Source organism: Protopterus annectens, chromosome 10.part0 (genome assembly GCF_019279795.1).
Source record: "Protopterus annectens isolate FY-2018-M chromosome 10.part0, PAN1.0, whole genome shotgun sequence".
NCBI classification, from domain to species: domain Eukaryota; kingdom Metazoa; phylum Chordata; order Ceratodontiformes; family Protopteridae; genus Protopterus; species Protopterus annectens.
In genome coordinates, this window is record NC_056744.1 from 570,434,595 (window position 1) to 570,449,537 (window position 14,943).

Below are 14,943 nucleotides of genomic sequence, written 5' to 3' on the forward strand. Positions count from 1 at the left end.
CTCCCACACATCATGAGGGATTGCCCGGCTGTGCTGCTCCGGAGCCAATCGGGTGTCGTTTTGCCAAGCACCTAAAAGCCTGGGAGTCAATCACTCAGGACAGATGGGTGCTTCGGATCATTGCCGGAGGTTACACCATCCCATTCACATACTCACTCCCACCGTCCAAAGAAATCCCGGACCCACCACCCAGTCAAAGGGAAATGGCAGCCGCAGAAGCTTTAAAGCTGCTAGAAAAAGGAGTCATCCAACCGGTCCCCACAGACCAGATCGGATCAGGAAATTACTCCAGGTTCTTTTAGTGCCGAAAAAGACAGGGGACCTGAGACCAATATTGGATCTCAGCAGACTGAACCAATCCGTCACGAAATCCAAATTCCGAATGGTCACGTTACAATCCATTCTCCCATTGTTGGAGAAGGATGTTTGGATGTGCTCCATAGACCTCAAGGGCGCCTATTATCACATACCGATACATCAGGCGTCCAGGAGGTATCTGCGCTTCAGCCTGGGAGTCAGTCATTACCAATTTTGTGCTCTGCCCTTTGGTCTCACCACAGCCCCAGGGTGTTCACCAAGTGTTTGGCAGTAGTGACGGCTCACCTGAGAAGTCTTGGATTCCAAGTGTTTCCCTATCTGGACGACTGGCTCCTGACTGCCACCACCAGGCATCTACTAATGGACAACCTCAAAGCCACCATCTCCCTGGGTGCTACCCTGGGGATTACATTCAATTGGTCAAAGTCTGTCTTGCTGCCCTCTCAGCGCATAAGGTTCATAGGAGCAGAGATAGACTCAAAATTGATGCGTCTTTCTTCCTGCCGAAAGGATCCAAACTTTACAGGGCCATGTTCAAGCTCTGATCTCGAGATCCAAAGCCCCAGCCAGGAGGGTTCTACAAGTTTTAGGTTCAATGTCTGCCACGGTTCTTTTAGTTCCTCTGGCAAGATTGCACATGAGGATTCTTCAGTGGCTATTGTCCACTCAATGGTCCTTTCAGGATCTTCCCCTCAATCATCACATCATGATTACGGAAACATGCAAACGGGACCTTCGCTGGTGGCTTCAGACATCCAATCTAAATCAAGGAAGCCCCTTTGTTATTCCCTCTCCAGTGGTTACCCTGACGACAGATGCCTCCCAGATAGGGTGGGGGCATTGTCTGGGCAGGTTAGTTCAGGGCTCCTGGCTTCCAGACGAAGCTCTTCTCCACATCAATGTGTTGGAGATGAGGGCTGTACTTCTATCCCTACAGGCCTTACACAAGTTTCTTCCTCAGGGCATCATCGCCATCCACACAGACAACATGTCGGTGGTCTGGTATCTGAACAAACAAGGAGGGACCAGATCGTACCCCCTTTGCAGAGAGGCCATGAGGGTGTGGGAATGGGCTGTAGCTACCAACCGCTTCTTGGTAGCGACCCACATTCCGGGGAAATCAAATATATTGGCAGACAAATTGAGCAGGACAATTCTCTCTCCTCACGAGTGGTCCCTAAACGAAACAGTAGCAGCTCAGGTTTTCAGGAGATTGGGGACGCCGTGCTGCGACCTATTTGCAACTCCACTAAACACCAAGTGCAAAAGGTTCTTCTCCTTGACTCCACTTCAGGGAGTACCAGCTATGGATGCTCTAGCACAACCTTGGCCAACAGGGCTACTTTATGCCTTTCCTCCGATTCCACTTCTCTCCAAAGTCATTCAAAAAGCTTCTCAATTGGGGTCCGCAATGATACTGATTGCCCCATACTGGCCTCGTCAGGTATGGTTTCCTTACCTGAAGAAACATGCGGTGGACGATCCGTGGACTTTAGACCTAATTCCGGACCTGCTAATTCATCAGTCGGGACAACAGCATCAGTCGCTACGATCTTTGAAGTTGACAGCTTGGCCCCTCCACTTCCGACTTTAGTCAGAAGTCACACATTAGACCGGAAGTTGTTCACATTTTATCTTGACCCACAAACCCACCACTAACAAATTGTACCTCAGTAAGTGGAAGAGGTTTGCTATCTGGGCTCAACTCAAGGGCTTAGACCCTATCACTGCTCCTATCCCAGAGGTTTTGAAATTTTTAACATCCCTATTTAATCAAGGATCTTCTGTCTCTACTATTAAAGTCCAACTAGCGGCAATCTCTAAATTTCACGAGTCCATGGATCCTCCATTGATGAGCTGCAGACTATGCAAAACTTTCATTAAAGGTGCGGGTCTGTTGAGACCCCCAGTTTCTCATCCTGCGCCTCCGTGGGATCTAGATTTAGTGCTTCATGGATTGACATCTTCCCCGTTCGAACCGGCTGCTACATGTGAGTTAAAATATCTGTCTTGGAAAACTGCTTTCTTAGTTGCAATTACTTCTGCAAGAAGAGTTTCAGAGCTTCAAGCCCTGTCCATTAAACCACCGTACTTGATTTTCCACAAGGACAGAGTATCTCTTAGGCCTAATCCATCCTTTGTCCCAAAGGTCTGTTCTAATCTTTGTCTCCAACAGTCTCTAGAGCTACCAGTTTTCTTCCCAAATTTCTCCAATGAAGCAGAATACACTCTCCATAAATTGGATGTTCACAGGCAATTACGCTTCTATTTAGACAGGACTCAGCAACACCGTAAGTCAGACCAGTTGTTTGTGTCCTTCTCAGATAATAAATTGGGTCAAACCATCACAAAAGCTACTATTTCCAAATGGATTAGAGATTGCATAACTCAGGCTTATTCTTCTTGAATAAGCAACTTACAACATCTATCAAAGCTCATTCTACCAGAGCTATGGCTACTTCTATAGCTTTTCATTCCAAGCTCGCTATATCGGAGATTTGTGCTGCGGCTACTTGGTCCAATCCGCACACTTTCATTTCCCACTACAAATTGGATGTGGCATCTAAAGGACGAGCATCATTTGGTTCCACGGTACTCAGGAGTGTTTTCCAGTGAGCCACCCAGGATTCAGGTGCTAGGGACGCTGTCCCATCAGTCAGAATGTAGGCGAGATAGGATCACATAACATCTTTTAGTTATGTACTCACCATAACTTCAGATGTTTGGGATCCATCTCGCCTACATTCCTTATACCCACCCTCCTTCCCCCTGCCTTGGAGATCAGAAGAGATTGAACGGTTTTGAGTTCTACTGTTTTATCTTGTTTCATCTGACGATGTTATATAAGCAGGGCGTGCATGTGTGCATGTATGCGGACAAACTAGATCTGGGGGACTGGTAGTGGTGCATCCTGGGATATAGTAAGCTCAGCCAATAAGAGACTTCGCTCTTTGGCATAAGCGTGCCGAGTCGGAGCCGAGGGATCGGCTCCGAACCCATCAGTCAGAATGTAGGCGAGATGGATCCCAAACATCTGAAGTTATGGTGAGTACATAACTAAAAGTTACAGCTGCTCTAGCTCACCTTTGCATATGAGTGCTGAAAAATTGACTCTGAAATGCCAGTGGTTACATAGTTGTCATGTTCTTGTTGGTCTTATGATACTGTTTGGTTTCTGCTTCCAAGCACTAAAAGTGGTACATAGTTCCTGACATTCTAGAAGCAAGTTTCCCTTTTTTTTTGCCAAGCCAGTCAACCGGTCAAAAGTCAAAAGTATGTACATTTGGGAGGTGCTGGGGATTACCTCCTTGCAAAATATACTTGTATGCAAGTTTTTTGTTGGATTGGTTTCCGAGCAAGTTGACTTTTTGCCACGTTGTAATTCAACAAGTCATATCGGAAGCAAACAGAACATTCAAAGATGGGGAGAACAGATCCAGTAAAGACCCTATGACCTTATTATAGGTTGCAAATACCACATCTGGATCACCTTCATTGAGAGTCATTGGGAAACAGCAGAAGGCAGGAGCAGACTGGTTAACAATTATGGCATGCAGATTTCTGTATTCCACCATTTCATATTCAGAGATGTAACTGAAGAAAAACCTCTACAAACCAGACAAGGTGGTCCAGCCAAGAGATGCATTGCACTGCGAAGTCAGAAGTCAAGGTTAGGTCAGGTAACCACCTGCATGAAATCAAAATATCTCCTAATGCAGGAAATTCCTCAGAGCCATGGACTCGTCTTGGCATTGTGTTTATCTGCAGCAGCCTCTTATTACCAACTCCATGAAATCTTGTAGGCAAGTTCTCACACTGCTGGGTACATGGTAGAAAGGAGAATTACACAACCTGCTTTGTTTACCATTACATACTCAAGGTAGTTGTCAGCCTTTCTTTACATTGATCAGCCACAGTGGAGAGTGATAAATCACTGCTTCCACACATAGTCCTGTTAATACTAGAGCACTGAATTGTAGAGAACCCATGGTACACCAGTGATTAGATGTGGACTAAAATGTTTATTCAGCTAGACTTCCACAATAAAAGCCAGATCAGCACTACACAGCAGGTCAGAAAAAAATAGTAAGATTGTTACAGGGGGACTTAAAGTGCTCTCAGAAGGCCCAGTATTTCACAGTTCCTAGATAACGGTCTGGCTTTAGAAGCCAGTTTCCTGGGTATGATGCAGAAGACAAAAATTCTGTCTGTGTGATGTTTATCTCCAGGGTAACACCTGCTCACCAAAACAGTTTATGCACCCAAATGATGAGTCTTTGCCAGCTCATTTCCTGTGCCCCACCTTGTGCCACATTAAAACATTTCCTACAAGAACAGAAAATACCTAATGGTAATCTCTAAGTACTTAAAGGATGGGCTGGTAATGAGAGGCCCCTGCAGATAAACAAAATGCCAAGTAGCAACTCCCCAATTTTAGGTTAACTCAACTTTGTGAGTGTGGCTGTCAGTTTGGGACATTTGTTCCTATTAGGAGGGTAAAACTTCAATATTTGAAGATGTACATAGTTTTGTCTGTCAATAAGGGGGATATTGGGGGTGTTTTTTTTTGGGGGGGGGGCTTTCAGTAAACCAGAAAGTTTTGTAAGATGTGACATAGGCTCAAATGGATGTGACAGGAAACAACTGTGTAAAAGTTCAGTCTCCTAAACAGTGTATGCATGTAACACAAAATCTGGAATTAGACATTTAACAGAAAAGGTGTAATACATAAAAGGTGGGAATAATAAATTTTAGTGCAATAGTGCTTTCTGTAATGTCTTTAAATATCAACGGTCTCACAGATAAATACAAAAAAGAAAGAGTAGTGAACTATATTAAAAATGTATAGTGCAAATAGCTGTGTTATAGGAGATGCATTTAGAAAGAACTGAACTTGTGAATTTGATAAAGAAAGGTGTTCAGGATGACTATTCAGTGGAATACCTGGGACAAAGGAAAAGAGGAGTACTTATATTAATTTCAAGAGGAACTCCAGTAGTGATAGAAGAGAATAAAAAGTTAATAATGGCAGCAGTGTAGTTCTAATTGGCTACTGATAATAGAGGAGGATTTATATTCCACCTGAAACTACTATAATGGAACTTAAGAAAATTCCGGGAGAAATAATCAGTTTTCAGGAAGGAATATTACTTATAGATGGGGACTGGAATGTGATTTGCAGCAGTGAAGATGTCTGGGGGGCCCAGAAGGGAAAGTATAAAAAAGAGGGGTAGATTTTTGAAGAGATTTATGAAAATATTTGGCATGGAAGATGTGAATTCAGTAATAAGAGTTCTGAGTGAATTTACTTATTATTCCCCAAGATATAAAAACTGGGCTAGGTTAGACAGAATTTACATTTCACAAGAACGTGTACATTTAATTGAAGGTTTTGATACGCACCCAATAACTATTTCAGATCATGCGCCAATAATAACTGAAATAAAAAGTCCAGGTAATTAAATAAAAATGAGACACTGGTGCTTTCCCACCTATCTGCTAAAAGAGAGTAATTTAAGGAATGGGTAGTGGAGATTATTTAGGAGCTATTAGAGAGGATGGAAATTGTTTCTGAAAATATAGCTAAGGAGTGGGATAAAATTAAGGTGGTGTTTAAAAATAGGGTGGGAATAAAAGAAAGGGAGCTGTAGTTAAGAAATAAGAATTATTTAGAGGGACTGACAAAGTATTGCAGAATAGGAGGAATCTCCCAGAACAAGAGGAGGATCAACTGCAGAATGCTAAGCAGAAAATAACGGATTACCTCGATAATATGCATGAGTTTAGAAAGATTGCTCTTAAGCAACTGTTTTTTTTTTTTTATGATAACACTAGAGCAGAAAACTTTTAGCATGATTACTCCGGTAATAGAAAGTAGAAGGGACTGTCGCCAAGCTTAGGGAGCCTATAACAAGAAAGATAACAAGTGATCCTGTAGAGAAATTAGAATTACAATGCTTATAAAAAGTGTACACACCTCTGTTAAAATGCCAGGTTTTTGTGATGTAAAAAAATGAGACCACAGTAAATCATTTCAAAACTTTTCCCACCTTTAATGTGACCTATACTCTGTACAATTCAATTGAAAAACAAATCTGTTAGGGAAAATATAAAAAATAAACGTACAATAAGTTGGTTGCACAAGTGTGCACACCCTTAAACTAATACTTTGCTGAAGCACCTTTTGGCTTAATTGCATGGTATTCCTGTCGAAGTTTAGAAGCTAGGAGGGGAAAAAACTGATAAAGATCAGGAAGGTTTTGTTTAACAGTATTTTAAAAGGAGGAGAAGTACCAACACCCTGGAAGAAAGCAGTGGTAGCTGTAATACCTAAAGTGGGTTATGATCCATCAGACCCAGCTTTATAGGATTATAAAGTGTTTTTGTCAATAATGGATAAAAAAATGACAAAAGTAATGCCAAAATTGATAGATATGGATCAGTGTGTTTTTGTGGAAGGGAGGCAAACATTTGACCATATTAACAGAACATTGATGATCCAGAGGAAAGCAGTATGTAAGAAAATATTAATATTGTTGGTGGGTCCTGATGCAGAGAAAGCATTTGACAGTGTAAGCTGGGACTTATGAGCAGGGTAATGGAAGCATTTGCATTTTCCTGAAAAAAATATAAGGCTGATTAGAAGGATATATGATGGATCGGAGGCGAAAATTAAATTGGTTGGAGTCCTCTGTTATAATTTCTGCTTGAGCAGAGGAACCAGGCAGGGATGCCCTCTTTCCCCATTGTTATTTGCATTATATTTATAACCATTGGCAAAGAAAATAAGTGACTGAGAAATTCAAGGATATAATTAGTATGGTAGTCAAGAAAAGCTGGCTCTATTTGCAAATTATATTATTTTATACCTGATAAAACCAGAAAGAGACATTACAGTTTTGTGGAACATTTTCAGACAGTTTCAGATCTTTTTGGATTGCAAAATGAATGAAGCTAAAACAAAAGCATAGAGGTAGGTTATGTACCCACACACAAATTTGTTCAGCAATATTCTTATTTATGGGGACATGATAAAATGAAGTTTTAGGAATATGGATTAAAAATTCTGGTGTGGCAGCCAAGGATATGCGAGAAGAGACTAAACAGAAGATACATAAACTGACAAAATGAAAATTATTTTGAAAGGCCAGTGATTAGTTACGTAAATCTTACTGTAGCTGGGAAATAAAAGCACTGAGCAAGGAAGCTGGACTGGAGTGAAGAAACAAACACCACATAAGTAAGGTAGGTTATTTTTCTTTTTCAGTAGTAAATCAGTGTGATCCAAGTAGCCAAGATTGAGACAGGTTGTTTTGCATTCTGTGCGTTAGTCAGTGCCAGTCAGTAAAAGGATGGAAAGGTGTTGGTAGTGCAGGTACGCAAATCATATTCATTAAAAACATCATTGGAAACAACTGAAGAATTTTAGGGGTCAATGATGAAGTTAGTTCAGAAGTGGGGGGGCTCCCACTTTTATCAATAAAAAGTCCAAGAATATTAAAGCATTGTTGGAGAAATGTAAACACAAGGCTTCAGTGGGTAAGAGAGGCACCTGTAAGTGTCAGCAATGCTCCATCTGTAGATATATTTCTGAGGGTCCTAACTTTGATGTGTTTTGTTTATTTTAAGTTCTTTTGTAGAGTATGGTATTTTGTGATGGTTTCTCAATGATGTGTCAGATTCATTGGCAATGCGCTTTTATTGGTTAGGTAATTTGATTGGATGATATAAAAATGTTTTCCACACACATGATTTTTATTCTGAAGAAGACCAGTTAAAGGTCGAAAGTGCTAAATGTACATTAAATCACTTTTACACTTCTTTTGAAGTTTCACGTTTTTTTTTTTGTTTTTTTTTTTTTTTTGGATTTTGTTTATTTACATTGTGATCGAGCCAAAGAGTTGGTGTTTTGTGTAGGTATTTAAGTCTTCATGGGGAAATATATCGTTAGTAGAAACAATGAATGCAAAAGAAAGAACAGCAATGGAGTATAGATTGGCAGTGTTCTGTTTATAGTAGATTATATGTGATGCGTAATATTTGCAACTGAAAGTATATCAGTATGGTTTGTTTTAATTTATATAAATGTATGATTGTCTATGTCATAAGTGATAATTCAGTAAAGATATTTCTTTTGAGCAGAATTTTTTTTTTCTTAAGAAGAAAAAAATCAGAATCAAGTTTACAGGGAAAAATGAACAGATTAATAAGTAGCTGCTACCCAATAAAAACATGATAAATAAATTAAAACAGGTCTGAGCAGTTTAAAAAATGCAGTACAAAGCAGCCATGCAGGATTATGCAGCTAACTGCCACCATCTTGTCTCTTACTAGTAAGAACTATGTAGGTATTTCATTAAAATGGTAGAACTTACTTCCGCTACATTAATACAGCTTCCCTTGTCATTTCTGCTCTGCAATTATTAGGTAGCTAAGCTTGTAAGTAGCTACTCCTTACAGTGGACAAAAGGTACATCATGCTGAATGACATCTCTGTGTCATTGACTGAGCACGTCCCTTACTCTTAAGTTGTCCAGGTCAACTCTTAATTGCACAAATACCCAGGCACAGTCACGTTTCCACTTGCAGAATTGCAATAACTGAACATCGGAGTTTGGAAGCGGTATTGAAGGTAAATGAAGTTTTGTAAATTGATTAAGGCTATGTGGCTTACTAGTGACATTAACTTTTCATTAATTTAGGAATTATCATCATCACAGATGGTGTCACCAGTGTGCCGGATATCACAGTCTGTGAAACCTTACTCAACCAACTTCGGGGAGGAACAGTGGCTTGCTCCTTCATACAGGTTAGAATAATTTGACAAAAGCATATGAATTACTTGCTTAAGTTTTTTTCTTTGCACGTGACTAAAGGAATATTTGTAAATTTAAGGTAGAATTCATACTTTTGCATTTAGTGTTTTAATTCAATGCCTGATAAGCACCTTCAGATCCCACATAAAACATATTTTGGTTACATATGAAAGTACTTGGATTTAGGACCTATTGTCTGGAAAATGGTGAGGTATATATGGAGGTGTTCCTCTGACTGCAAGCTTTTTGTGACTGGTTTAGAAAATGCTGCACCGCTGGGGGGAGGGGCTAGCTGACATTGTCTGATGTGATATGTATGATGTCACTAGCTCTACGCAGTTCATGCAAAGTCCACCCTAGCATGCAGGACCAACATATATGACACAGAAGATTACTCCACTTCCCTTGCCCAAATTGCCATCGGTGCAACACAGGCGTGTGTAGCACTGGTAAAATACTAAGGAAATAATTATGCAGTTGGGCAGTTTGGAGCTTTAAATGATCAAAGATTGCTAACAGCAGTACTTTGCCTTTAATTGTTTTAGCATATTCCTGAGTAACACACATTCTGACTAATGCAGACCATTGCTGATACTTAAAAGAATAAAAAGTATACTGTATTCACCTGTCTCTTAACAATGCTACATTCACCAATCCAGATATTTTTATGTATGTTTTGAAAAATTTCCCCTTCTTATACCCCACCCCCACACAATTTAACTTGCTTTTTTTTACTTGTTACTAAGTTCCAGTCTTTCCAATATGTAATATACTAGATGGGTAAACTATTCATTCACTTAATTTTTCCCCCTTAATTCTTTTTGGTTTACTCAAGAGGTGTTTATACCATAGCTAGAGTATCCCCTCACCATGTTTTGTCCGTCTTCTGTGTCCATTTGATCCACATTTAGCAGTTAAAATTATTACTTTCCCCAGATAACATGGCTCATTCTTCTTCCCAAATTCTATTTTTATGTTTGTTGTGTTCTTCAGGATTCAAGTATGTACCTTGTAGCAGTACCAGATGTGGTTTATTTTTGTGTGTTCATTAATAACCTTTCTCTCTAACTGGGTCTGGCAGGCCATTAACATCCATGCAAATCCTAAGTTTCTTATTTGCCACTCATGTATATTCTAGAATTCCATCCAGTCCTTGTGTCTCTTCTGTCAATATCCCCCATTATTTTTGGTTGACAGGTGTATACCACTTCGGAAAACTAATTAGAGTTTGTCTCTTACCTTTTGACTTTGAGCATAACAATTTCTATTACCTGCCCATTATGCTTTGCCCAGTCTTCTGTCATATATAATTATGTAAGGAATGAAGGTTACACAATCTTCCAGTGTGACAACAGCTGCCCTTAGTTGGGTGCCCTCCTTATAGAGGTAAATGTCTGTTTTTTCTAAGGTACTTAATGCCCAAAACATTTTGAGTATTGAACCTCAAAGCAATGTATACCCACCCCACTGCCACACACAAAAACGTTTCACTTTACATATCAACTAAAAATATTTTTTCCAGACTGTTAGCATCATCTTGAATTGGTTAATTTCCATCTTCATAAAAATACATTGACCGATCCTCATTTTTTTCTCAGCCATGCCATTTTCATACGTCCCTTGCCAAACATGTTAATCATTGAATTGTTCCATTAATGCAGTGCTTTTTGCCCTTTCTCTGTTATGTTTTCTGCATAACCATATCTACCTTTTCTTTTTTTACCATGTGTATGTTACACATTTCAGTTACAAAATATTTCTTTTGCACGGTCATTTAAAACATTTCCTGTAGCAGCATTTTTTCTAACACAGTTACATATGCCTTTCAAGATTACTTGAAAACTTAATCAGTTATATGTGTAAATTGAATGACCGCTACTGTGATGCCCTGCCTCCCCTCAATCAGAATAGTGGCTTTTCCTGCCATTCCTACCCCCATAGACAGAAATGCACTCCCATTTCACTGCCATTATATATATTTTTTTTCTTGACTGACACCAAGTCAGCTTGGCTGAAAAAGCTGCATTAGCCACTGCTCGCCCATCTTTTCTCATTTTTCTGGTTAGAACTATCAGTTTTACACAGCATTTTAGCAGATTTAAAATCTTTGTCAAAAAAGAACAGTAAGGTTGTTTGTACACATTAAGTTTTTAAAGGACAAAAATTGAGATTGTGTTATTAAATGCTCAACTTCTCTGTCCTTTTTCTCCCTGTTTATAGTCCCTCCTATGAATAAACAACAATACAGCATTTAAAATATTTTACATTGACTGTTTCTGTCCGCTACAACAGTACCTTACTGTACTGTGGTGGTTTCACTTTCAAAAAACTTTTATCCCACCCTGAAAAAGCTTGCTGCAGTCTCCAATTCATTGATATCATCAAGGTCAATGGATACAGGTAATTTTTTGGCCAATTCCCTCCCCAAACTGACATTACCACAAACATCCTAAAAACCCACCCGTGCTGTGATGTCACAGCTCCCTGGTCCTTCCTCTAACCATACAGAAAGTAAAGGCTAGAACAAGGAAACAGTACATGAGTCAAGTCTCCTGCTGTGAGCTGTCAGTCACAGCAGGTAACAGCTCAAATTACCCTTAGCACTTTGACAGCTAGGTTAGTTAGATGTGGAGGGGGGTGGGAGATGAGTCAAAGTAATACAATTCAGGCTTCACAAAAGACTGCAATTTAGCCATTTTAAAAAGAAGCAGCAGTAAAAAGCACTATGAAAATCTGTTCTTTGGCATTTGCACTGTTTGTGTTTTAAGTAGTCATAGAACAGCATGAAATGTTATTTAAAACTGAGTGAAAGACCGCAATGTATGCATGTAAAATCAGTGCAGTGACAGGAGCGTTGGGAAGAAAGAGGCATGCATGATGTAATTTTTTACAGGTCAGCACTGCATTGTGGGATACCTAGAGGCAGACTAAACAGTCAGGATCACTTCAAGATGCTAGACCCCACATAGTCAGACTCAGAAATTATATATAAAATTATTTAAAAACTGAAAATAGTCCCAGAGTGGTGTTAAAATGTAGGAAACACCAAACCATGATGAAATAAACATGTTTTTTGAGTCTGTGGATGCAGTTTTCTGTTAACAGGTATTTCTCTGCAAAGATGCATTTCTTCGCATGTCTTAATCTTTAGTGCCCAGTCCCTCTAATGCTAACTAATTTTATAGTTGCAGAAAAAAGTTGTTCATTTTGTTATCTCTGGTAAAGCCTCCTCCTGCCTTTTTTCTAATCATTTTTTGATGACACGTAACTGCTTTATGCTATTGCAGGTGTCCTGACAATGATAAGCTTCTTCCATTTTCATGCCTAATCCTGCCCATGGTGTTGATGTGTGCACTTGTCATCACAAGGGCTGCCTGTGTACTGTAGTCCTCATATGTACTTTCACGGATTATCATCACTGCTTGGGCTGTCACTCCCGTGTATTCCCAGCACTGGTTCACTACATCTCTGACCCTGTCATCAGTCCCGCAATGCAAGCCAGATGGGAACTACTGTCTCTCACTGTAGGATGATAATGTCCCACCCATCCTGCCTGAAGTGTACTCTTTGGCACCTAAAGTGCTCATCAAACTCTGGTGGCTTGAACTTTAGTCAGGACTTTATCCCTCTATACCACCAGTAGAGGTTTATTAGTGTTTTCTTTAACTATAGAATAACCATTTTCCCTATTTACAATGTTAATTGACAGATCTGTACCTTTCTTTACTTTTCTATGAATATGAAGGAAAGCTAAAAATATCCTGCTCTTTTCAAAAGGCACATAGTGGAACAATTGTATGCACATGATGTTTACCCATCTATGCTTTTATTCCAAGTGACACCTGGATGCAGATCCCCGGATCATTGTCAAATGGGGCCCTAGGCAGGGTAATAGATTGGGGCCCCCAAAGCAGCCCCTCCTACAGCAACCCTCTACCCCCTCACCAACCATTGTAGTGTTCCATTAATTGGCTAATTCTCCCCATTTACCATAAACGTTGTTCAAGCCTGGCAGTGTGCATACTGTTTTATTTACTTCTACAATCGTTACAGATATTGAAATAAAATAGCAGAAACATAGATAGTCATTTGCTAAACAAGCAATACTATCTTACAATGAAAATTGACTTATGAGTGGTAAACCTCTCTGCTCTTGAAACACACATTCATTGAAACGGCATTAAAACCAGCCTTCAAAGAAAATGCATCTGGCCAGTGAAGAATTATATTTACTTCTGGGAAGTTATCAAACCATAGGCTCCTTGGACACATTTTTAGGGCCATGCATACATGTCTGTGTTCTTTGATTCACCTTCCTGGTTGCATTAAATTGCATTCCTTGTATATTACAGCACCACTTGTTAGAATGTGTTTTAAATTTGTAGTTTTGAACATTCTTCCAATAAGCAATGAAACAAAATGTATAAACCAATAATGACAAAATTACTCCTTTCAAAAAAAATTTCAACTGTAAAAGGCCACTTAAATGTCTGTCATTACAATCCATCACTGTTGGTCAATAAGCACAATCTCTGCAAAAGTAAAAGTCATCTGAATAATTCCACATTAAAGAGATCTGTAACAAATGAAGAGGTTGCTACTGGCAAGCAACTTTACATTTCAGTGTTTTATCTACAGATTTAGTGCCTAGTGCCCTTGAAGAATTAATTGCTTATGTTACATTAAAAAAAAATTGGTAAGCTGTTAATATTGCAGTTGGGAATGATTGACAAACTGACAACAAGTTCATAGATCTGAAGTAGTTAACTTCATTTGATCAGCAACCTGTGGGTTTCGGATCCGACATGGATCCGAGCTGGCAGCATACCAAGCAAAAAGATCTGAGCTCCAAGCTCCTACCCCTTACCCATCCTACACTGCAACCTCCTTCCAATTCTCAGATCTCGTTTGCCGTGGCTTTACCAAGCAAGGGATTCGTCAAGCTCCAGGCAAGTGTAGCAATCTTTTTTACTACCAACTTTCTTTTTTAGTCTAGTTTTTGGGTATGTGTGTATATTAGTTTTTTTCATTGGGTGTCCATTCTCCATAGCCTTTATCTCCCCCTTCACCTTTGGTAGTTGTCCATCCCCAAGTAGGCCCCTTTTTCCCTCCTTCAGGTGTGCGTGTGTGTCTAGAGTATGGCCGAAAGTCATAAAGGGACTTTTTCCACGTGCTCTGAGTGTGGCCATAAGCTGTTGGCAGCAGATGGTCACACTCAGTGCATGATCTGCTTGGGGGTTCCGCACCTTTCTTCGGGCTGCCAGATCTGTGCTGCCTTCAACCCCCGAGCCTTACGGGGTAGGAGGAACAAGCTGATTCTGATGGGTCTTCTACCCGCGAAATCAACTTTTTCTCCTTCCCCCTCTGTAGCGACAGCCATGGCTGTGGCTGACCAGCCAGCCAGCCCTCTTCCCTTGTCTGGGACTCACCCTCCCACCTTGTCTCAGGGAGAATGAGAGGCCAAGAAGGACAAAAAAGAGAGAAGGGAGAGAGAAAAAGAGAGAGAGAGAAAGAAGCCACAAGCGGCAGGCCGAACTGGACCCCTCGGCCCCTCCCGCTAACGTTGTCTCTTCTCCCTTGAGAGTTTCCAAGCCGTCCTCCCCACGGCTCCATTCGCCATGTTTTTCTCCAGAACCAGAGGAGGAGACCCGACCATCCTCGAGGTTGTCGTCACGTCTGCTTCCTCCAGGTCTACCCGCAGCATCTCTGAGGCAGATATGGACCGGATGATGCGTCGATTCTTGTAAACTCAGCTGCAGATGGGAGTGTTGCTGCCTCCCCCCCTCCGGAGGGGAATTCAACTCCACTG

At 40.4% G+C, this 14,943-nt stretch overlaps 1 protein-coding gene across 2 annotated transcripts in view; it reads left to right on the forward strand.

The window, feature by feature from the left end:
- The window catches only part of SZT2 (SZT2 subunit of KICSTOR complex), a 3,556,133-nt gene that overhangs the window by 157,739 nt on the left and 3,383,451 nt on the right, over positions 1 to 14,943 (forward strand). For both annotated transcript variants that reach the window (XM_044085412.1, XM_044085413.1), the window contains exon 7: positions 9,021 to 9,127. In XM_044085412.1, coding sequence (XP_043941347.1) covers positions 9,021 to 9,127 — 107 coding nt within the window. The remainder of the gene's footprint in view (positions 1 to 9,020; positions 9,128 to 14,943) is intronic.